This window comes from Mustelus asterias, chromosome 7 (genome assembly GCF_964213995.1).
Source record: "Mustelus asterias chromosome 7, sMusAst1.hap1.1, whole genome shotgun sequence".
Lineage (NCBI taxonomy): Eukaryota > Metazoa > Chordata > Chondrichthyes > Carcharhiniformes > Triakidae > Mustelus > Mustelus asterias.
In genome coordinates, this window is record NC_135807.1 from 100,244,871 (window position 1) to 100,270,239 (window position 25,369).

Sequence of the window (25,369 nt, forward strand, 5' to 3'; positions counted from 1 at the left end):
GAGCGAGGGCCCAGGGCAGAGGGGGGCCACGAGCGAGCGCCCAGGCAGAGGGGGGCCACGAGCGAGCGCCCAGGCAGAGGGGGGACACGAGTGAGCGCCCGGGGCAGAGGGGGGCCACGAGCAAGCGCCCGGGGCAGAGTGGGGCCACGAGCGAGCGCCCGGGGCAGAGTGGGGCCACGAGCGAGCGCCCAGGGCAGAGTGGGGCCACGAGCGAGGGCCCGGGGCAGAGGGGGGCCACGAGCGAGGGCCCGGGGCAGAGGGGGGCCACGAGCGAACGCCCGGGGCAGAGGGGGGCCACGAGCGAGCGCCCGGGACAGAGGGGGGCCACGAGCGAGCGCCCAGGAGAGAAGGGGGGCATTGGGCCTATCCCTAGTTGCCCTCTAGGTGGAGGTGATGACCTGCCTTCTTGAACTGCTCGAGTCCTTGAGGTGTAGATATACCCAAAGTGCTGTTGGGGACAGTATTCCAGGATTTTGACCCAGCGACAGTGAAGGAACGGTGATATTTTAAAATCCAATGAATTTCAATGTTGAGTGATTTGGACTTGGAGGAGAACCTCCAAGTGGTGTTGTTCCCTGGTATCTGCTGCACTCATTCTTCTAAATGGTAGTGATTGTACTGTTAGGGTACAGATCAGAAACCCCAAGGTATAGTATGAAGTTAGACTAGACCCTAAGTATTTGCTATTTTGGCATTGTAAGGATATAACGTGTCACTCCAGGTGCGATACTACTGACAAACTGGGAAACTTTTATCAAAACAAATTTTATTTCACAACACAGTTTAACTATAACAAATTAATTAGCTTAACATTTACCAATTGATCAATACTTAAACACAACAATATAATTCTTAACTATTAACCTATCTCTAAAGGTTCCAATTCAAGCAATATTCCTCTCAGAGGTTTAAAACTCCTCTTCAAAATCGGTTAGCAAACACAGGCTTACGTACTTGTACTGGTTAACAGTCCTAGAGCTTTTTGAACACTTCTGGAGAGACAGAGACTGAGAAACAGCTGTCTTCTGACAGCCCAAAAACAGCAACCTCCAGAGATATAGAGACAGAAAAACACCTATTGTTTCTTTCAGAACCAGGCAGAAACTGATTGTCTTTTAAAAAAATAACTTGCATTGTCCCTGCAAGCTTAGCTCTTCCCATTAGCACATGACTTTGTCAATCAATCTAATCAAAACCCTAGTCTGAAACCCCAAGGGAAGCGTAAGTAAACACAAATGCACTATGATGTTTAGACAAACACACCATTGGCTAAAATCAGTCATTATCTTGCATTCTCAACATGGAGCTGCATGTTTCCAGACAAATTGGCACCATGTAAAGAACATAAGAAATCGGAGCAGGAGTAGGCTATCTAGCCCCTCGAGCCTGCCCCGCCATTCAATAAGATCATGGCTGATCTGATAGTGGTTTAGTTCCACTTACCCGCCCGCTCCCCATAACCCTTAATTCCCTTATTGATCAGAAATCTATCTACCTGTGACTTAAACATATTTAACGAGGTAGCCTCCACTGCTTCAATGGGCAGAGAATTCCAGAGATTCACTACCCTCTGAGAGAAGAAGTTCCTCCTCAACTCTGTTCTAAACTGAGTCCCCCTTATTTTGAGGCTGTGTCCTCTAGTTCTTGTTTCCTTTCTAAGTGGAAAGAATCTCTCTGCCTCTACCCTGTCTAGCCCCTTCATTATCTTATATGTCTCTATAAGATCTCCCCTCAGCCTTCTAAACTCCAACGAGTACAGGCCCAATCTACTCAATCTCTCCTCATAAGCTGACCCCCTCATCCCCGGTATCAACCTGGTGAACCTTCTCTGTACTCCCTCCAAGGCCAATATATCCTTCCGCAAATAAGGGGACCAAAATTGCACACAGTACTCCAGTTGCGGCCTCACCAGTACTTTGTACAATTGCAGCAAGACCTCCCTGCTTTTATACTCCATCCCCTTCGCGATAAAGGCCAACATTCAATTTGCCTTCTTGATCACCTGCAAACTGAGTTTTTGCGAGGTCCCTCTGCACAGTAGCATGTGGTAATTTTTCACCATTTAAATAACAATTTAATAATAAAAATAAAAGCAGAGCTGAATTTTAAACTTACCCCTAATAACAAACATGATAAACGTATATTTCTTAAAGGCACAGTACCATCACAGAAGGTTTAGAAGGTGCTGTCTATGGAACCTTGGTGAGTTCCTGCAATTCATCTTGCAGATGGTACACACTGCTGCTACTGTTGCTTGGTGGTGACAGGAGTGAATGTTTGTGGAAGAGGTAGCAATCAAGTGGATTGCTTTGTCCTGGATGGTGTCAAGCTTCTTAGAGTGTTGTTTGAGCTGCACTCACCCAAGCAAATGGACAATATTCCATCACACTCTTGACTTGTGTCTTGTAGATGGTGGACAGGCTTTGGAGTCAGGGGGTGAGTTACTCACCACAGGATACCTAGCCTTTGACCTGCTGTTGTTGCCACTGTGTTTATATGACTAGTCCAGTTCAATTTCTGGTCAATGGTTTAAGTTTATTTATTAGTGTCACAAGTAGTCTTACATTAACACTTAACCCCCAGGATGTATATAGTAGGGGATTCAATGATGGCAATGCCATTGAATGTCAAGGGATGATGGTTAGATCCTCTCTTGTTGATGGTCATTGCCTGGCAAGAATGCTACTCGCCACTTGTCAGCCCAAGCGTGGATATTGTCCAGGTCCATTTGTACATGGACTGTTTCAATGTGAGTCATCAGCGAATATCCCCACTTCTGACCTTAAGATGGAAGGAAGGTCATTGATGAAACAGCTGAAGATGGTTGGATCTAGGACAGTACCTTGAGGAACTCCTGCAGTGATGTCATGGAGCTGAGATGATTGACATCCAACCAACGCAACTATCTTCCTTTGTGCCTGGTATGACTTTAACTAATGGAGGGTTTTCCTCCCAATTCCCATTGACTCCAGTTTTGCTGGGGCTCCTCGTTGCTATACTTGGTAAAATGCTGCCTTTACTAATGATCAAGAGTAGATTGATGGGGTGGTAATTGACTTGGTTGTGTTGGTCTTGTTTCTTATGCACAGGACATATCTGGGCAATTTTCCACATTGCCAGTGTTGCAGCTGTACTGGAAAGCTTGGCTAGGGGCATGGCAGGTACTGGAGTGCAAGTCTTCAGTACTATTGCTGGAATATTGTGAGGGCCCATTGTCTTTGCTATATCCGGTGCCTACAGCCACTTCTTGATATTATGTGGAGTGAATCAGCTGAGGGAGAACAGTACATGGTAAGGAGCAGGAGATTTCCTTGTCCATGTCTGACCTGGTACGGTGAGACTTCAGGGGGCCCAGAGTCGATGTTGAGGACTCCCAGGGCAATTGCCTCCTGACTATGGCCGGTGATCGGGATACCAGGAATGGTGATGGTGGTGACTGGGAGATTATCTATATTGTACAATTCTAAGAGTATGATTACATCAGGCTGTTACTCTCCCAATTTTGGCACATCTCCAGATGTTAGTAAGGAGGACACTGCAGGGGTGACAGGGCTGGGTTTGCTGCTATTGTTTACGGTGCCTCGGTTGATTCTGGGTGGTCTGACCGGTTTCATTCCTTTTGTTTCCCTTTGCAGTGGTTGAATACAACTGAGTGGCGTCCTAGGCTATTTAAGAGGCAACACACTGATTGAGGGTCTGGAGTCACTTGTAGGCCATTTTGGGTAAGAATGGCAGGTTTCCTTCCCTAAAGGACACTGGTGAATCTGTTTGGCTTTTACAACAATCGATAAAGGTTTCATGGTCATCATTAGACTTTTAATTCCAGAAGTTTTATTGAGTTTAAATTCCACCATCTGCCGCAATGGGATTCAAACTCAGGTCCCCAGAGCATTACCCAGAGTCTAGCGATAATATCAATGCGCTACCGCCTTCCCTTGGATGCTAGGTGGTTTCATTCCTTTTTTGACTTTGTACCTGTTTGATAGAACTAAGTGGTTTGCTAAACCATTTCAGAGGGCACTAAAGAGTCAACCACATTGCTGTGACCAGCAGTCACATGTAGACAGGTTTTTGATCGACAAAGAGTTAGCGGTTAGAACCATAGAATCCTACAGTGCAGAAAGAGGCCACCTGGCCCATAGAGTCTGCACCGACTCTCCGAAAGAGCAACTCTCCCAGGCCTTCACCTCTGTCCTATCCCCCCACACATTAACCATGGCTAATCCACCTAACCTACACATCTTGGACTGAGGGGGGAAACTGGAGCACCTGGAGGAAACCCACGCAGACATAGGGAGAACATGCAAACCCCACACAGACCGTCACTCAAGGCTGAGTCCCTGGCACTGTGAGGCAGCAGTGTTAAATACTGTACCACTATACGGGAGGCGGGGTGGGGGGTGGTGGTGGGAGGGGGAGATAATCATAACAGCTATGATCTTGTTGAATGGCATTGCTTAAACTGTTTTGTGCGCCCTATTATGGACAGATATAGCAGCTATACACACCTGCATACTTCAGCTCTCCAATAGTACTGACAAAATTGACCAGAATACCATTTCCCTCCCATTTAGATTAGATTGTATTTGTTTGTGCCGCAACACGAGAGGGGGCACTTCCTACACACGTGCAGATGCTGTGTCAGTGCCAAGTTGTTTAAAACGAGAAATGTTTTGAAGTGCAACTCTGCTTTCTGTCACTGAATTATTCATTATTTTGCAAGCTACAATCTTCAAGCTCTCTCCTTACAACAAAATCGGTGAATGGAAAAAATTTGCACCTACTCGGTTATCCTTCCGCCACCTTCGTCTCCGTGCTTACTTCTTTGGGCAGGAGTCCTCCCCCCGTTCAGCAGATCCTTTCACCCCCTCCACCTGGACCCCTCCCTCTGGCCTTTTACCTGCTCTAGATCTTTTCATCGAGAACTGTCAGCGTGACATCAGTCATCTCAATTTCTCCACTCCTCTCAACCACTCTAACTTGTCTCCTTCCAAACTTGCTGCACTTCGCTCTTAGGGTCAACCCTGACCTTGTCATCAAACCCGCCGACAAGGGCGGTGCCATTGTTGTCTGGCGTAAGGACCTCTACCTTGTAGAGGCTGAGCGCCAACTCTTAGGTGCTTCCTTCTACCTCCCCCTGAACCACGACCTGATCAATGAACATCAAGCCACAGTTTCCAGGACTGTCAATTACCTCATCTCCTCTGGAGATCTTCCCTCCACAACCTCCAATCTCAGTCTCGCAACCCTGGAGAGCCTGCTTCTACCTCCTTCCTAAAATCCACAAACAGGACTGCCCCGGTCGGCCTATTGTGTCAGCCTGTTTCTGCCCCACCAAACTAATTTCCTCCCATCTTGGCTCCATTCTCTCTCCTCTTGTCCAGTCCCTTCCCACCTACATCCATGATTCCTCCGATGCCCAACACCATTTCACCGACTTCCAGTTCCCCGGCCCAAGCCGCCTCCCCCTCACCAAGGATGTCTAATCTTTCTGGACCTCCATTCCCCACTAGGATGGCCTCAAAGCCTTCGCTTGTTCCTCGAACAGAGGCCTGAACAATCCCCATCCACCACCATTCTCCTCCGTCTGGCTGAACTGGTTCTCTCACTCAACAATTTCTCCTTTAACCAGTCTCACTTCCTCCAAATAAAAGGTGTGGCCATGGGCACCTGCGTGGGTCCCAGTTATGCCTGTCTCTTTATGGGTTATGTGGAGCATTCCCTTTTCCAGTCCTACTCCGGCCCCCTCCCACAACTCCATCGGTACATCGACGATTATTTCGTTGCCACTTCAGGCTCCTGTCTGGACCTAGGAAAATTTATCAATTTTGCTTTCAATTTCCACTCCTCTACAACCTTCACATGGTCCCTCTCTGACACTGCTCTTCCCTTCCTTGACCTCTGTCTCCATTTCTGGTGATCAGCTGTCCACTAGTATCCATTACAAGCCCACTGACTCCCACAACTACCTTGACTATAGCTCTTCACACCCCACATCTTGAAGGACTCCATTCCATTCTCTCAGTTCCTTCGCCTTCACTGCATCTGTTCAGATGATGCCACTTTCCAAACTAGCGTGGCTGCTATGTCTTCCTTCTTCCTCAATCGTGCTTTTCCACCCTCTGTGGTTGACAGGGCCCTCAACTGCGTCCAACCCATCCCTCGGGCCACTGCTCTCATCCCCTCCCCACCTTCCCAGAACCAGGATAGGGTCCCCCTTGTCCTCACTTTTCACCCCACCAATCTCCGCATTCAAAGGATCATCCGTCGCCATTTCCGCTAACTCCAGCATATTGCCACTACTCAACACATCTTCCCCTCACTCCCCAGTCAGCATTGCGCAAGGGACTGTTCTCTCCGGGACACCCTGATCCACTCCTCCATCACACCCAACACCTCACCCCCTGCCCACGGTACCTTTCCATGCAATCGTAGAAGATTGAACACCTGTTTCTTTACCTCCTCCCTGCTCACTGTCCAAGGTCCTAAACACCCCTTTCAGATGAAGCAGCGCTACATCTGCACCTCCTTCAATCTGGTCTATTGCATCCACTGCTCCCAATGCAGTCTACTCTACATCGGAGAGACTAAATACAGACTGGGTGACCGCTTTGCTCAACACCTTTGGTCCGTCCGCAAGCAGGACCAAGACCTTCCTGTTGCTTTCCACTTCAACATACCACCCTGCTCTCCAGCCCACATGTCTGTCCTTAGCTTTTTGCAATGTTCTAGCGAACCCCAACGCAAACTGGACGCAAACTCTTCCGATTAAGTACTTTACAGACTTCTGGACTGAACATTGAGTTCAACAACTTCAGAGCATGAACTCTTCCCCTCCACCCCATTTCCATTTATTTTATTTATCATTTCATTCTCCATTTTATCGGTCTCCTTCTTTCCAACATCGCCCCCCTCCCCCAAAATCTTCTGGCTTGGGTTGCTGTCACTGTCTCCTCGTGTCTGCGTGGGTTTCCTCCAGTTGCTCCGGTTTCCTCCCACAGTCAGAAAGACATTTTGGTTAGGTGAATTGGCCATGCTAAATTCTCCCTCAATGTATCCAAAGATCAGAGTATGGCGACTAGGGGATTTTCACAGCAACTTCATCATAGGGTTCATGTAAACCTACTTGTGACACTGATGAATAAACTTCAAGGTCACCAGTGAAACCGGCTGCTGAGCTCTTGGGGGCGCCATTGCACAAGTACCCCGATATTCCAGTGTATTGAGAGATCTCCTGCCACCACCCTCACGCCCCCACAGACATCTGGACCCCTCCACCACGGCGATTGTGCCGTTCTACCAACTCCACGGACATCGAAACACACCGCCTCCTTCCCCGATCACCACCCCTGTGGAGTTTCCTTCCCTCCCCGATCACCACCCCTGCAGAGTTTCCTTCCCACCCCAATCACCACCCCCACAGTTTCCCTCTCTCCCAGATCACCACTCCTGCATTTAGGATCCATCCCTGCATTGCCCCACCCCCTTGCCACTGCCTCTGGCACAGTTATGGTGGTCATGATGTGGAGATGCCGGCGTTGGACTGGGGTAAACATAGTAAGAAGTCTAACAACACCAGGTTAAAGTCCAACAGGTTTATTTGGTAGCAAATGTCACATCTCCCACTCCACCTGATGAAGGAGCAGCGCTCCAAAAGCAAGTGGCATTTGCGACCAAATAAACCTGTTGGACTTTAACCTGGTGTTGTTAAACTTCCTACAGTTATGGTGCACAGTGGGCAGTGCTAAGATGCACTGCCTAGCCCTGTCCCCAATCACCCAGCGGCTTCAACTTCAATGGCCTCTGATCCTCCCGGCCAGGTCATCATGTCTGATCTCCACTGGTGGAGACCAACTGTGATTCTCGCTGGTGAGAAGCTCGACTGATGAACAGGCAAGTGCAACTGAGCCTGGACAATAGCGTCTAGGATTCGATAATGACATGTTGAAATCAGCTTTGCGCCCAGGGCCGGTACAATTAGGGGAGGCAAGAAACCGATGCATTTCTGATTTTTCGCCTCTCACTTGATCGTACCACCTTGCCTTGCTGAATGACGGGTGAGAAGAGCTTGTAAGATCGTGCCCATGGTTCCTATTGATTGCTAGCCAAGATAATTCCATTAATGTTCTTTTGATTCAGTAATATTATCAGTGCTTCAAATTAACAGCCATTTTGTTCACTAGAAGTGGAGAGAAAAAGGAAAACATAGAGCAACAGAGCCATGTAAGGTAATGACAGGAGGAGGTAAAAGATCAGCATAGCAGTACAGTTTGGAAGACTAAACTGGACAAGTTGTAAAAATCAAAGGATAGGGAATTAGCTAGAAAAACGACAATAACAGAAGAGTTATGTAGAAAGCTCAATAAGAATCAGCAGCACCATTTGTTTCCTGTGACCAGGGCAGCTCAGTGGGAAAAGGTGCATAGTTTTCTGCATGTTCTACTACTGCACCACAATTTTTCTTAAATGCACAACTTCCAATTATTTTGGAATGTACAAGACCAATGGGTTCTCTTCGCACAAGGTTTTTTCAAGCTGTACTGAAAATATCTCCAGAATGGATATTATAGAAAGTTTCTTCTGCTAACAATGCTTTCATTTTCTGTGCATTAAAAATTGCTGTCAGCCACAAGGTTTTCCCACTTATAAACCTGTGTTGAAGGACAGCTTTTTATTTAGTTTAATAAAGGCAACATTATCCAATCACTTCTACCATAATTTGGTTTTGCCATGCCAAAGAATATCTTAAAAAGGTTGCAGATGTTCAATACATGTAAACATTTTTTTGTTTGATGATCAGTTAAAGAGAAATATTTGCAGAAAAGCAGTGAAACAAATTAACATTGCCATTCCTTAATTTCCAACAAAAAGAAATCCGTGAACAACCAACCTCTTTTTGGGGATCTTTGTGGGCTTCCAATGTCCTTATGATAGTGAGTTCTGCATAATTTTTGAATCTTTCTGGCTGGTGTTTTAAAATCTCTTTTAGAACTCGCAGTGCCAATGCTCTGATCGTATGCTGTAATACCAAGAAAAAAACCTCAAAACTAACAAATTATCATTGCATAAACATCGAAAACAGTTGCAAAAAGATGAACGTTTTCTGAATGTGAACTCCCATCAGACGGCAAATCTCCATTATGGTTATTAGAAGTACAGGTGTATGCTGTTCTCCTAGAGAGAAAGGATGAATAAAAAGAGAAAATCCAAAATATCTCAATATATGTTCACATCAGGCTCAATCAGCTGATTTGTGTTCCCAAGGCATTGCACAGTGATAATATGCACATGATACCTTTTTTTAAAAATTAGTACCGAGACAAGGCGGTTTCAGCCATGGGATGCCAGTGTCTTACTTATCAACTGTTTCTTGAATAACACCAAAGTTTTTGCTTATTATCTTGATTGGTAGATTGTTGCCAAACATTTTTCACTATGAATAAAATTCTCCCTAATTCCTGCTCTAAAATTGCTTTTCACAAATCTCCATTCTGTTTTCTGGTCCTATTTCCTTGGTTTTGGTGATTGTCCCTTTAAAGATCAATCTGTAGAGTAAGGTTCACATGACACAGGAAACTAATCAGGGAGCAGCAGGGTGGGGGATCACCCTGGTGGGCTCGAAGTCTTGGGAGCTGACTAGTAGCCATGAGGCTGCAAGCCTCTATTATAGTTATATGTAAATAAATGTTGCAGTTGTTATTTATCCAACTGGTGACCTGGAATTATTACATTGGCACTTTGAAGTAATACTTTGGGTTGGTCTTTCTTGGTTTGTTTTAGCTATACTATTTAGAATTTTGTATAGAAACTTCTGTAAGGCCACTCTGAACCATCTTCTGACTTGAGAGCATACATTAACCTTTAACAACATTTGTTTCATGCGTCTTCCATGTTAAATTTGACAATAGATTGCTATCTTTTCTGTACCCACCCTAATTCTTTTCCCCCTAATGTGATCACGATTGAACACCATGGCCCTCATTGCGCGGCCACTAACTTAACAAATGTAGACCTGTATTCTATTAGGCTAACTTTCTGTTGGCTCTTTTTTAGTAGTATGCATTGTACAGCAAGTGATTAGGAAGGCACAGGGAATGCTGGTCTTTATTGCAAAGGGAATGGAATATAAAAGTAGGGAAGTTTTACTGCAGCTGTACAGTACCTTAGTGAGACCACATCTAGAGTACTGTGTACAGTTTTGGTCTCCTTACTTGAAAAAGGATAAAGTTGTATTAGAAGCAGTTTAGAGAAGGTTCACTTAATTCATTCTTGGAATGATGAAAGATTGAACAGATTAGGCATTTACCCACAAGAGTTCAGAAGAATGAGAGGTGATTTAATTGAAACATACAAAATTGTGAGGGGACTTGATAGGATGGATATTGATAAGATGGATATAGAGAGGATGTTCCCTCTTGTGGGCAAGACTAGAATAGGTGGATACAGTTTAAAAATAAGAGGTCTCTCTTTTCAGACTGAGATAGAGATTTTTTTTCTTAGTTTGTGAAACTCTCTTTCCCTGAAAGTAATGCAGGCTGGGTCATTGATTTATTTAATGGTGAGTTAGATAGATTTTTGATAGACAAGGGAGTCAAGGGTATGGGGGAAGGGGGCAGGGAGGCAGGAACCTGTAGTTAAGACCATAAATAAATCAGCCATGATCTTATTGAATGGCGAAGCAGACTCAAAGGGCTCCTGCTCCTGAGTCCTTGGTTCCTATTAAATCGTCACTTAAAGGCCTCAATTAGCTGAGGGCACGAAGGCTAACCTCAACCCTTCCCACTCCAAACTTAATTGGCGGAGAGTTGGAAAAGCACCAGGTTGTCCACCACGCGAATGGCAGCCCCATTAAACGGCCCCGTCTTCCAGCCCACCCCAGGGGCGCACTAAATTCCACCCAACAATTCAAGTTTCTCCAGTCTCTTCACATAAATTTAAGTTTCTCAACCTGGTACCATTTCAGTAAGCCTCCTCCACACCCTTCTAAGACCTTGACACCCTTTATAAAATGCAGTGTGTAGGATTGGGCGCAGCACTCCAGCTGAGTACTAACCTGTGATTTGTAAACATTTAGCATAAATCCTTGCTTTCGCATTCTATGCCTCTATTTATGAAGCCATTTTTATTGAATAACAAGCAATTTGGGGCAACCCGAGGAATAAAAGTTGCTAGACAAATGTAAGTCCTTTCTTTTCTTGTCAATGACTTCAACTGACTCATATAGCACATAAAGGAAGACATCAGCATCTTGTATGATAAAATTACTTCAGTACTTATATGGCTAATAATGGGTCACTTCAACTAACCTAGTACTAACTGGTTGAGTGCCCAAATAGAAATGTGATGACAGAATTTGAATATGTGAAAATTGCATTTTAAATCTGACTTTAAAAAACATTCATTATACTGAAAAGTGATAATCTAGTAAGGTAGTGAAATCAAAAAACCTAAGGGTAGTTCAATATGTATTTGACGCCTTGGCAAGGGTGAAACATTGGAGGGACCAGTTTGTTTACTTAATGGCTCTTTCTCTTTCTATTCCTCATGATTAAAAGGAATCCATCCATCATTAATCTCTAATACTTTTCAAAGTATCTGTGCTATAATTCAATTATCATCATTATGTCAAGTACAATGTACTAGCAAAATTCTGCTTTGCCTTGGGGGCATTGAACTTGAAGGTGTGAAACAGATTCCCGGCTGTGCCTCTGTGTGCGTGTATCTGAAGACAGGAGACAGTGTTTAGCAGTGATATATAACATGCCACACTAAACCTGAGAAGGGAAAACTTACAAGTAAAGTGCATTTCCCTACACGCATTATTAATACCCATCAGGGCCCCAGTACAAGTTTACATTCCTTAAAATCAGACTGCATGTGTAGGCAGTTCCAATTTATTGACCGAAAATTGGATCAATAACGCTATTTGAGGAAACTTTGGAAGGATAAGCATCAGTTTCATGGGTTTAGAGAGGGAATTCCAGATAGTAGGGCTGAGACATCTGTCAGGTCTGCCACTAAAGGTGATGGAGGAGTGGAAGGTTGGGATGCACAAAAGGCCAGAGTCAGAGCACTGATAAGCAAGAGGCGGGGGAGGCGGGATATTAGGCTAGGCGACTTTATTCCATTAGAAACAAACATCTGAGAATAGTGGCTCTTTCCTTCTCTGTGCCCTTTCCTTCTCCCCAAGATTAATTTTTCTCATGCTGCATTCACATTTTGTTCTTTCCCCTGATGTTGGAAGTTTCTCCTTTTTCAACTGCTGTTCAAACAATCATCCACTGAGGTCTGTAAAAAGCCTTGGGAGGAAGCATGAGCACCAATCACATCAGAACATCTGCAATGGTTATCAGATCAATAGTTTGAGATGCCCAAGCGTGACATACATTTGATAACAGGAAAGTAAACACATCGTTAGCTTAATTTAGCTACACGATAAAATCCATTTATATTAAAATTCCATGTGCAAAAAAATCATGATGAATTAAACTGGGGAAATTTTTTTATTTTGGAGCAGCAAATTGCGAGTAAATGTACATTATTCCACACAGAGACTGTGGATTTAAGCACATGACTCCCTATAAGGTGAGCTTCTGATCTTAACTAGAAACTAGGTGTTTTCCTCAGACAGTGAAAATTGATGGAAAACATAAACAAAATTGATTGATTGATTCCAGGGATGAAGGGTTTGTCTTATGAAGAGAGACTGTGCAGTTTAGGCCTATACTCTCTAGAGTTTAGAAGAATGAGCGGAGATCTAATTGAGATATATATATGATAAAAAGTATTGACAAAGTAGACACAGAGCGGATGCTTCCTCATGTGGGGCAATTTAGAACAAGAGGTCATAGTTTTACAATTAGGGATAGCAGATTTAAAACAGAGATGAGGAGAAACAACTTCTTTCAAAGGGCTGTGAATCTGTGGAATTCACTACCCCGGAGTATGGTGGATGCCAGGACATTGAGTAAATTTGAGGAGATAGACAGATTTTTAATTAGTAATGGGTCGAAGGGTTATAGAGAACGGGCAGGAAAGTGGGTGGAGTTGAGGCCGAAATGAGATCAGCCATGATCATATTGAATGCCGGAGCAGGCTCAATGGGCTGAATTGCCTACTCATGCTCCTAATTCTTATGTTCTAACAAGGCAAACTCAAGTGCAAATTCCAAACCTACAGGATAACGGGACTTGCTGAATATCCTCTCGGCCAACAAGATAACGGGAGCAAATGGGTAAACTAGAAATACAAGAGTATATAGATATAAACACAGCACATGAAAAAACACTGAGCAGGTTAATTTGAATTAAAAACTTAACTAACCTCTCTGTCTCCAAGTGTTTCGAGAAGCAGCAACAGAACAGTTTTGAAGTGTTCATCCCATACTCCTGACGACTCTTCTTGAATTGACTTAAGGAGTTCATACATTGCTGCTTTACGTTCTTCTATTCTCTCATTGTGATTGGAAAGTTCCTTTAGCAGCTCTGCAACCAAATCAGACTGGTCCAAAGAAGGATCTGTTTACAAAAGTTAAATAACTATTAATGCCTAAAATGTACAATTCTTTAACAAAATTGGTATTTTGAAAACAGAAATTTCAAACAATGTGTTAAAACACAAAATTTTAAAAATGGGCATGCAGTTCCCAAAGAGTATTCTAAGTGTCTAAAGCTGTTGGTATAAAGCCAAAAGAGAACAATATTTTTTGTTTCAAAACTACATTCTAGAAAGTGCAATCGAATATATAAAAAAAATCTTTCCAACATTACAACTGCTCAATTTCAGCAAAGCCAAATATCAGTTGTAAAAAATATTTCACCAGCAGATTTCTGAATTCCAAATATCATAGAGTTGCCAACATGTTAGGAAATTCATCAACAAACAGGAGCAGGCTCATCAGATAGATTGGAATATTCTGTAAAAGAGTTTTGTGGACTTGAAATGTTAATTGTGTTTCTCTCTCCCCAGATGCTGCCAGACCTGCTGAGTTTATTCAGCATGTTCTGTTTTTATTTCAGATTTCCAACATCTACAGTATGTTGCTTTTATTAGATTGGAATATCATGTTGATAAATGTAAAGTGATGAGACGAAGAGAATAGAGATATGACCGAAACAATGTTTATCTGCAGAATGCAGCATAGGAAAGGGATTTAGGATTTTGAGGACAGCATGTTGCAGCAATAAATAAAGCAAGTAGTTCTTAGGATGGTCAATTCCTTAAATTGAACACAAATCATTGGATGGTATATGCGTGGCATTGGTTCATCCCCATCTGAAGTAGTATATAGTTCCGTTCAGCATTTAACAGGAAAGACATCACATTAATGGAAAAAGGGCAGATGAGGGTTACTTATCTGATACATGGCATCAGATATCCGAGTTACAGAGGCTGAGTTTATTTACAGCAGGAAAGAAAAGGACCTCAATCTGCCCCGGCCAATTTTTTTTACCCACAGCAAAGCGAGGCCTGTTCCATGAAGGAAGCCAGTTAGCTTTAGCTGCAAGGGCAGTTGTCAAACAAGTGATGGTGGCCATCTGATTGGCTGGCAGCTCTCCAAGGCAAGACTTCCTCCCAAGATAGGGGTGGAAGTCACGTTTTAAAGAAAATAACGTTGCTCCCAGCATTAACTTTCCGCAGGGCAGCTGTCAGTATGGTGGGTGACCAACCTTATAGCCACAGTGTCAGGGACCACAATGTCTGTAAAATTCAGTCCCAAGATTCTTAAGCTCATCAATAAGTTGAACAAAGAAATTATTTACTGTGGCTCTAGGAATGACAACCAGGAGGCAAAGAATGAGGCTCAAAAGAAGCAAGTTGAATGAATAGATCGGACACAACAAAGCCATGCAGAGAATGATGACTACTAACAATGGATTGCCCAAGGTGGTGACTGGGGCTGATAACATTAGTAATTTTACGAGAGCTGGACAGACATTTGGTGAGATGAACTATGAGATACTGGTAGTGAATGCGACATGGTTTTGCAAGTCTGAAGCCGAGCAGATGGACGGATGGGTTTTCTCCTGCTCATGTATAGCCCTATGCTCCTTTGCATCAGGGCCAAAGATATGAACAACGAACAAGAGTAGGCTATTTAGCCTCTTCAGCCTGATCCAACTTCCACTGAGATTATGGTTGTTCTGAGATCTATTCCCATATACACTGCTCCTTATCCGTTAATATATTTGGATAATATAAATCTATCAATGAAAGGTTTAGAATTTACAGCTGATCTAGCATCAATGCAGTTTGAGGAAAAGAGCTCCCAACGTTTACCACCTTTTGTGAAGAGAAGTGTTTTCTAATTTCATATCCGAAAAGCCTGACCCTAAATTTTAGACTACAAGAACATAAGAACTAGGAGCAGGAGTAGGCAATTCAGCCCATTGAGCCTGCTCTGCTATTCAGTGCAATCATGGCCGATCTTGTCTCGGCCTCAACTCCACTTCCCTACCGTTCTCCATAACCCTTCAACCCATTACTAATTAAAAATTTGTCTATCTCCTCAAATTTACTCACAGAATCCCTACAATGCAGGAGACCATTCAGCCGATCAAGCCTGCAGTGACAACAATCTCACCCAGGCCCTACCCAGTAACCCCACGTATTTACCCTACTAGTCCCCCTGACATTAAGGGGCAGTTTAGAATGGCCAATCCATTAACCTGCACGTCTTTGGACTGTGGGAGGAAACCGGAGCACCTGGAGGAAACCCAGACATGGGGAGAAGGTGCAAAGTCCACACAGACAGTCACCCAAGGCCAGAATTGAACCCGGATCCATGGTGCTGTGAGGCAGCAATGCTAACCACTGTGCCACCATATCACTCTTAAAACTGAACAACGAGCCAGCTAGGAGTCGAACTTGGAATTGTCTGATCCATAGTTAGACATGTTATCCATTGCACCACTGGCCCACACAATGTTCCGGCATCCAATGCAGTCTGGGGTAGTGAATTCCATAGATTCATGGCCCTTCGAGAGAAGTAGTTTCGCCTCATCTGTTTTAAATCTGCTACCCCTTATCCAAAAACTTTGTTTTCTTGTTATAGATTTTCCCACATAAGGAAGCGTCTGCTCTACGTCTACTTTGTCAATACTTTTATCATCTTATATATCTCAATTAGATGATCTCTCATTCTTCTAAACTCTAGAGCATATAGGCCTAAACTGCCCAATCTCTCGTCAGAAGACAAACCCCTCATCTCTGGAATTAATCTAGCGAACTTCCTCTGAATTGCCTCCAATGCCACTACATCCTTCCTCAAATAAGGGAATCAAAACTGTACACAGTACTCCAAGTGCCTTGTATAGTTGCAGCAACACTTCCTTTCTATTATACTCTATTCCTTAAGCTAAAAACGCTAAAATTTCATTTGATTTCCTTATTATCTGCTGTATCTGCATACCAGTTATTTGGGCTGAATGGCCTTCTTCTGCACTGTTGGGATCATGCAAGACGACACCCAGATCCCTCTGTACCGAAGCACCTTGAAGTCTCTCCGCTTAGATAATAAGTCGCTTTTCCATTTTTCCAACCAAAATGACGACCTCACACTTATCCAAGTTAAACTCCATCTGCCACATTTTGGCCCACTCACTTAACCTATCTATATACATTTGTAAATTTCTTATTTCCTCATTGCAACTTACTATCCCACCTTTTTTAGTGTCATCTGCAAATCTGGCTACAGTACCTCCTATCTGTATCCAAGTCATTAATATAGATTGCAAATAGTTGGGGCCCGAGAACCGAACCCTGTGGCACTCTACTAGCTATATCTTGCCAACCAAAAAAAGACACATTTATCCTGACTCTCTGCCTTCTGTCAGTTAGCCAGTCTCCTATCCAAGCTAATAAATTACCCCCAACCCCATGTTATCTTATCTTGTGTATTAACCTTCTGTGCGGCATCTTATCAAACATCTTCCTGCAGTCCAGATATACTACTGGATTATCCACTTGGCTTGTTACATCTTTGAAGAACTCTAGCAAATTAGTCAAACATGATTCATCCTCCATAAAACCAAGCTGACTCTATAGATTGTGTTTTGACTTTCTTAATGTCCTGTTATTGCTTCCTTAACAATGGGTTCTAACAATTTCCCAACAACAGATGTTAAACTAATTGGTTTGTAGTTTCCTACTTTCTGAATAAGGGCATTACATTCGCGTTTTTCCAATCCAAAGGAAGCTTTCCCACATCCAGGGAACTTTGGAGTATTATAACCAATGGATCAACTATCTCCACTGCCACTTCCTTTAATACCCTAGATATGGAGATGCCGATGTTTAGACTGGGGTGGACAAGATGCGAGGTCACATGACATCAGGTTATAGTCCAACAAGGTTCATTTGAAATCACAAGCTTTTGGAGCGCTGCTCCTTTATCAGGATCTCATCATCCAAGGGATCAACATTCACTTTAGCTACTCTCTTCCCTTTTGTATACTGATAGAAGATTTTGCTATTCCTTTACATATTTTGTGCTAGTTTTCTTTCATAACTTACCTTTTGCGTTTTTAAATTACTTTTTTTTAAGTAACATTTTGTTGATCTTCAAAAGTTTCTTAATCCTCCAGTCTGCCACTGGCCTTGGCAGTATGGTGTGCTTTAGTTTTTGTGTTTATGTTGTCTTTAACATCCTTGCTTAGCCATGGATGTTTTTCCCCCTCTTATAATCTTTCTTCCTCTTTGGAAGATGCTTTAGTTGTGAAGAATTTAATATCTCCTTAAATAAGTACCACTACTTATCAACTGTCCTACATTTTAACCTCCCTGCCGAGTCCACTAGGGCCAAGTCTGTCCTAATGCTTACATAATTACCATTGTTCAACTCCAGAATGCGAGTGTGGGACTCCAGTTTCTTGCCCTCAAACTGAATTTCGAATTCTCTGAAATTATAATCATCTGTCCCTACAGGATCCTTAACTATGAGGTTATTAATTAATCCCTGCTTATCACACAATACCAAATCCAAAATAGCCTGCTCTCTGGATGGTTCCACAACATATTGCTCGAAGAAACAATCTCTGATACATTCAATGAACTCTCCCTCAAGGCTACCCTTGCCAATTTGATTAATCCAGTCTATGTGCATATTGAAATCACCCAAGATCATTGCCGTATCTTTCTTACACTCCCAGTATTTCCTGGTTCATCCTGTGCCCCACTATGGAACTACTATTTGGGTACCTATAGATTACTCCCATCAGGGACTTCTTTCTTTAGCTGTTCCTTATTTCTACCCAGACAGATTCCACATCTTAATCTCCAGTGCTTATATCATTTCTCACTATAGCACCGATCTCTTCCTTCCCTAGCAAAGCTACACCATCTCTTTTTCCTTTCTGTCTATCCTTCAGAAATGCTGAGTATCCTATGATATTCAAATTCCTAGACCTGGTCTCCTTATAATCATATCTCAGTAATCGTCACCAAATCATACTGCTTTGTCTCTATTTGGCTATTAACTTGTTAATGCTTTGTGCATTCAGACACAAAAGGTGTGATTTTCCAGCCATACTCGCCCCAAGACTGTAAAATCTCGCCAGAGGTCAACGGACCTCTGAATGGTCTGCCCCGCCCGCTACGGTTCCGGTGATGGGCGAGACGGGAAAATTTCACCCAAAGACTTCAAGTTTGTTCTATTATTAAATTTCCTAACTCTTGTATAATTTCTTTTTGCAAAATGACATTCAAATTTTCTGTCCCTTCCTTTCATTTTCTGGTAACTATCCACCTCATCACTAACCTGAACTCCTAACTTCTCCTTTAATTTTGATTTTCTAATTTTCCATGCAACTGAACCCACTCCCCTCTAGTTTGAAGCCCCAGCTATAGCCCTAGTTATGCGATTCGCCAGACTCTGGTCCAAGCATGAATCAGCTGAAGACCATCGCATCAGAACTTCCTCCTTCCCCAAGACTGGTGCCAATGTCCCATGAATTCAAACCCTTTTCTCCCAACCTTTGAACCATGCATTTACCTCTTTTATCATATTGACGGTGCCAATTAGCAAATGGCTCAGATAGTAATCTGGAGATTACCACCTTTTTGGTTCTGCTTTCTAATTTAGCCCCTAGCTACTCATATTCCCTCAGCATAACCTCTATCCTTGTTCTACCTGTCTCATTGGTACCTACATGGACCACAACAACTGGATCTTTACCATCCCACTCCACGTTCCTCTGCAGCCCAGATGAGTTATTAGCTTTCTGGTTATTTTCTATACTTGCTCATGACATTGCAAAGACCTACATACATAGTGTCTTTTGACCTCTGCTCTTTCTTGTTTTTCACTATTCTGTTCCCTATTGTTTTTAAGGTCCAAAGTGACGACCTCATATTTGCCTACATTGAAATCTATTTTTGCATAGTTTTGCAAATTCACTTAATCTCTCAGTGCCTTATTTTATGCTTCCATTTACACTGTTTACAATGCTAAACAATGCTTACAATGCTAATCTTTGTGGATTTGGCAGATTTTGATATGTGGCTTTCTATTCCATCATCTGTTCATTAATAAATCTGGTAAATAGTTGAGGCCTCAGCACAAATTCTCGCAGGACACCACAAGACATAATCCTACTTTAAGGGCATGATTTGTGTGGAGCAGAAAGATTCTGCAGCCCATTAAAAATGGCAGTTACCCAGAGGTAAAGGTCTTGCCTCCATTTCCAACAGATCCAATTTTTGCTGGTAGGGGGGAAGGGTGCAGAGTGTGATTTACACAGGAGGGCCATGTGAGCTCAGCGATGAGTTCAGATAGACTCAGATTTGGCTGTTGGAAGGGCCTTAACCTGCAGTGTGGGAATTTATGGAGCAGATATAAATATTCTTGAAGAGTGGATAAGGTCTATTTAAATTCTCAGCCCTGTATAAAAAAACAGGCGGTCCAAACACAAAAACAGGCGGTCGCTACCAAATAAACCTGTTGGACTTTAACCTGGTGTTGTTAAACTTCTTACTGTGTTTACCCCAGTCCAACGCCGGCATCTCCACATCATTAAAAAAACAGGCTGCAGGCATCAGTGATTTAAAAACTCAATTCTAACAGTCAATATTATTTGTTGACATTACATTATGGGCTCTTTATTTATTAGTGTCACAGGTAGGCTTACATTATTGCAATGAAGATACTGTGAAAATCCCCTACTTGCCACACTCCGGCATCTGTTCGTCTACACAGGGAGAGAATTTAGCATGGCCAATGCACCTAACCTGCACGTCTTTTGGACTGTGGGAGGAAACCGGAGCACCTGGAGGAAACCCACGCTGACACGTGGGGAACGTGCAGACACAGAATCACCCAAGCTGGGAATCAAATCTGGGTCCCTGGTTCTATGAGGCAGCACTGTGCCACCGTGCCGCCCTGAATGCTTGGTTTAATTCCAAAACCTATAATTACCTCAGCGGGGTCATGGGGGAAGAGGGAGCGCAGTGTTTGACTACAGTTTGATTGACAGGTTAACTTGCACATTAAAGGATTAGTTATCTTTGATGTGGGACATGAATGCAAGTTTGTTATATGAGATTAGGAAATTTGAAAATTTAAAAAAGCTTTGAACTGGCTTTCCTGAATGGGAGTTTATTTTCAAACTACCAAGTCTATATACTGAAATTTGTATCAGATTTTAGAACATTATTTTGTTTCATATCAGCATGGCCCCAGACATCTACCCAGGGTGGAGATACTGATGAGTTCGCATTTGGGTATAGGGATGGTAGGGGGTGGAGTGGTGTGATGGTTGGGGTGGTGGTGAGAAGGAGTATGAGAACCAGAGGGTTCAAAATCCTATAACACAACTGGGACAAAGTCCCAGAGAACTGAAACAGTCAAACTGTAACTGGGCTGCATCAGCAATTGCCCACTCCTGTGGCCACCTACACTCTGCTTCCAGGGTTGCTGGGCCCAACTTCATCCTGCACCTGCCACCTGAAGCTCGCAATATTCAGGGGCCTTCTCTCCAAGGTGAGTCTGGTGAGCCAGGCAATTTGCCAACTGGAGCTATCCACCTTGGTCGTCAAAATTCAGGCCTGACTCCCTCAGTCAGCCAGTTTTTAGTCAGGTTATTCCTTAGCCTTCAATTCCATTCCTTCAATTTTAGCTCACAGTCTCTTATGAAGGACTTTATCAAATGCATCTGGAAGTCAATTTACATAACATCCACGACTTTAGTCAGAGAAATTATTCGAAAACACCTCAGTTTCCACATGTATGCTGATAGCTCCGTGTTTTACTCTAACACTACCTTTTGCATCTCTCCCACTGACTCTAAATTATCAATGATGTGGAGATGCCGGCGTTGGACTGGGGTAAACACAGTAAGAAGTTTAACAACACCAGGTTAAAGTCCAACAGGTTTATTTGGTAGCAAAAGCCACAAGCTTTCGGAGCCTTAAGCTCCTTCTTCAGGTGAGTGGGAATTCTGTTCACAAACAGGGCATATAAAGACACAAACTCAATTTACAGAATAATGGTTGGAATGCGAATACTTACAGCTAATCAAGTCTTAAAAAGGTACAAACAATGTGAGTGGAGAGAGCATTAAGACAGGTTAAAGAGATGTGTATTGTCTCCAGACAAGACAGCCAGTGAGACTCTGCAAGTCCAGGCAAGCTGTGGGGATTACAGATAGTGTGACATGAACCCAATATCCCGGTTGAGGCCATCCTCATGTGTGCGGAACTTGGCTATCAGTTTCTGCTCAGCGACTCTGCGCCGTTGCGTGTCGTGAAGGCCGCCTTGGAGAACGCTTACCCGAATATCAGAGGCCGAATGCCCGTGACCGCCGAAGTGCTCCCCAACAGGAAGAGAACAGTCTTGCCTGGTGATTGTCGAGCGGTGTTCATTCATCCATTGTCGCAGCGTCTGCATGGTCTCCCCAATGTACCATGCCTCGGGACATCCTTTCCTGCAGCGTACACTCCTGAAATGTACCAACAACTAAACAACGAGGAACACTACAGACAGTTACCTGCAGATCCGACCAAAGAACACACCCGTCAACTCAACACTCTGATCAAGACCTTTGATCCGGACCTTCAGAGCACCCTCCGTGCTCTCATCCCACGTACTCACCGCGTTGGGAGATCTCTACTGCCTCCCGAAGATACACAAGGCAAACACACCCGGCCGTCCCATTGTATCGGGCAATGGGACCCTTTGCGAGAACCTCTCCGGCTATGTCGAGGGCATCCTGAAACCCATTGTACAAAGAACCCCCAGATCTTGTTGCGACACTACGGACATCCTACAGAAACTCGGCACACATGGAGCAGTTGAACCAGGAGCGCTCCTCGTCACAATGGATGTCTCGGCACTCTACACCAGCATCCCCCACAATGATGGCATTGCTGCAACGGCCTTAGTGCTCAGCGCCAACAACTGCCAGTTTCCAGATGCAATTTTACAACTCATCCGCTTCATCCTGGACCACAATGTCTTCACCTTCAACAACCAGTTCTTCAGACACATGGAACAGCCATGGGGACCAAATTCGCACCTCAATATGCCAGCATCTTCATGCACAGGTTCGAACAAGACTTCTTCACAGCACAGGATCTTCAACCAATGCTATACACTAGATACATTGATGACATTTACTTCCTTTGGACTCATGGTAAACATTCACTGAAACAACTATATGATGACATCAACAAGTTCCATCCCACCATCAGACTCATCATGGACTACTCTCCGGAATCGGTTGCATTCTTGGACACACGCATCTCCATTAAGGATGGTCACCTCAGCACCACACTATACCGCAAGCCCACGGATAACCTCACGATGCTCCACTTCTCCAGCTTCCACCCTAAACACGTTAAAGAAGCCATCCCCTACGGTCAAGCCCTCCGTATACACAGGATCTGCTTGGATGAGGAGGATCGCAACAGACACCTCCAGATGCTGAAAGATGACCTCATAAGAACAGGATATGGCGCTCGACTCATCGATTGACAATTCCGACGCGCCCCAGCGAAAAACCGCACCGACCTCCTCAGAAGACAAACACGGGACACGGTGGACAGAGTACCCTTCGTCGTCCAGTACTTCCCCGGAGCGGAGAAGCTACGGCATCTCCTCCGGAGCCTTCAACATGTCATTGATGAAGATGAACATCTCGCCAAGACCATCCCCACACCCCCACTTCTTGCCTTCAAACAACCGCACAACCTCAAACAGACCATTGTCCGCAGCAAACTACCCAGCCCTCAGGAGAACAGTGAGCTCGACACCACACATCCCTGCCACAGCAACCTCTGCAAGACGTGTCGGATCATCGACCTAGATGCCATCATCTCACGTGAGAACACCATCCACCAGGTACATGGTACATACTCTTGCAACTCGGCTAACGTTGTCTACCTGATACACTGCAGGAAAGGATGTCCCGAGGCATGGTACATTGGGGAAACCATGCAGACGCTGCGACAATGGATGAACGAACACCGCTCGACAATCACCAGGCAAGACTGTTCTCTTCCTGTTGGGGAGCACTTCGGCGGTCACGGGCATTCGGCCTCTGATATTTGGGTAAGCGTTCTCCAAGGCGGCCTTCACGACGCGCAACGGCGCAGAGTCGCTGAGCAGAAACTGATAGCCAAGTTCCGCACACGAGGATGGCCTCAACCGGGACGTTGGCTTTATATCACACTATCTGTAATCCCCACAGCTTGCCTGGACTTGCAGAGTCTCACTGGCTGTCCTGTCTGGAGACAATACACATCTCTTTAACCTGTCTTGATGCTCTCTCCACTCACATTGTTTGTACCTTTTTAAGACTTGATTAGCTGTAAGTATTCGCATTCCAACCATTATTCTGTAAATTGAGTTTGTGTCTTTATATGCCCTGTTTGTGAACAGAATTCCCACTCACCTGAAGAAGGAGCTTAAGGCTCCGAAAGCTTGTGGCTTTTGCTACCAAATAAACCTGTTGGACTTTAACCTGGTGTTGTTAAACTTCTTTCTAAATTATCAAGACGGCTTGTCAAATATCCTCTTCTAGATGGGCAGAAATTTTCCCTAAATATTGCTAAATAGACTAAATATTGGAAAGGCCGAAACCATTGTCTTTGGTACTTGCTACAATCTCAACTCCCTAATCATCAACTCCATCCCTCACCCTGGCAAGTATGAGACTAAACTTGTTGCAACCTTGGTGTTATATCTGGCTGAGATGAATTTGGAAATACAGACCCACAACACCACCTCTTTTCGCTTCTGTAACATCGCCCGACTCCATTCCCTGCTTCAGCTCATTTACTGGTGAAACGCTTATATATGGCCTCTTTCTGTACTATAGAGATCCTATGATTTGGCTTTGCTGCCGAATTCCAACACACTCCTGGTGGGCTAAGAACCCAGCTCTTTGCTGGGCTATTCCAACACTCCTGGTGGCATCCCATATTCTACCCTCTGTAAACTTGAGGTCATCTAAAACATCTTTGTCTGTGTCCTTACTCACATCAAGTCCTGTTTACTCATTGCCTACAAGCTCACTGACCTACGCTGGCTTCCAGTTCATCAAATACTTTAAAATTTGAATTCATATTTTCAAATTTCCCCATGGCATTTCTCTGTTATCTCTTCCAACCCCACAATCTTCAGAGATGTCAGTGCTAAATTCTGGATTCTTGTTCATCCTAAAATTAATTGCCCCGCCATTGGCGACCATTCGCTCATTTCCAAGAGCCTAAGTTATGGAATTCCCATCTTAAACCTCTCTGTCTCTTTCCTCCTTTAAGAGTTCTTAAAATCTACATTCTTGACCAAAGCTTTGGTTAACTGCCCTAATATTTTCTTACAGAAATGTAGAACATTTATGGTACAGAAGTAGGCCATTTAGTACCACTGAGTCTGTGCCTGGCTGAAAAAGAGCCATCTGGCGTAATCAGACTTTCTTAGCCACTTCAAGTGCACATCCAAGTTTTTTTTTTAAGTGTGGTGAGGGGTTTTGCCATTACCCCACTTTCAGGCCGAATTCTCTTAACTCCCCTCTAATCCTTCTATTATTTGAAGTCTATGATCCCTGGGGATTAGTGACCTATCTGCTAAGGGAAATATGCCCTTCCCATCCACTTTATCCTCATAATTATATTGACTTACGCATTTCATTATTAAACTTTGCTTCATAATGCTCCTTCAAGTACCATGGGACATTTTATGTTAAAAGCGCTATATAAATATTACTTTTCGAGAGAACTCCAATTGGTTCATCATAAACAAATGGCGTGTCAGCACTGAACTAATCAAGAAAGACACTTCCCAACCCAGTACTGATATATCAATAAAATAAAGCAACAGGTTCTCCACTCCTTTTTGAACCAGAAGATCACAAACAATAGCTGTTAGCAAGAT

At 43.8% G+C, this 25,369-nt stretch overlaps 1 protein-coding gene across 9 annotated transcripts in view; it reads right to left on the minus strand.

Annotated features, from left to right (window-relative positions):
* clasp2 (cytoplasmic linker associated protein 2) overlaps positions 1–25,369 on the minus strand; it is a 463,341-nt gene that overhangs the window by 9,409 nt on the left and 428,563 nt on the right. For all 9 annotated transcript variants that reach the window (XM_078216563.1, XM_078216560.1, XM_078216559.1 and 6 more), the window contains 2 exons: positions 13,324–13,517; positions 8,891–9,019 (listed from right to left, as the gene is read on the minus strand). In XM_078216563.1, coding sequence (XP_078072689.1) covers positions 8,891–9,019; positions 13,324–13,517 — 323 coding nt within the window. The remainder of the gene's footprint in view (positions 1–8,890; positions 9,020–13,323; positions 13,518–25,369) is intronic.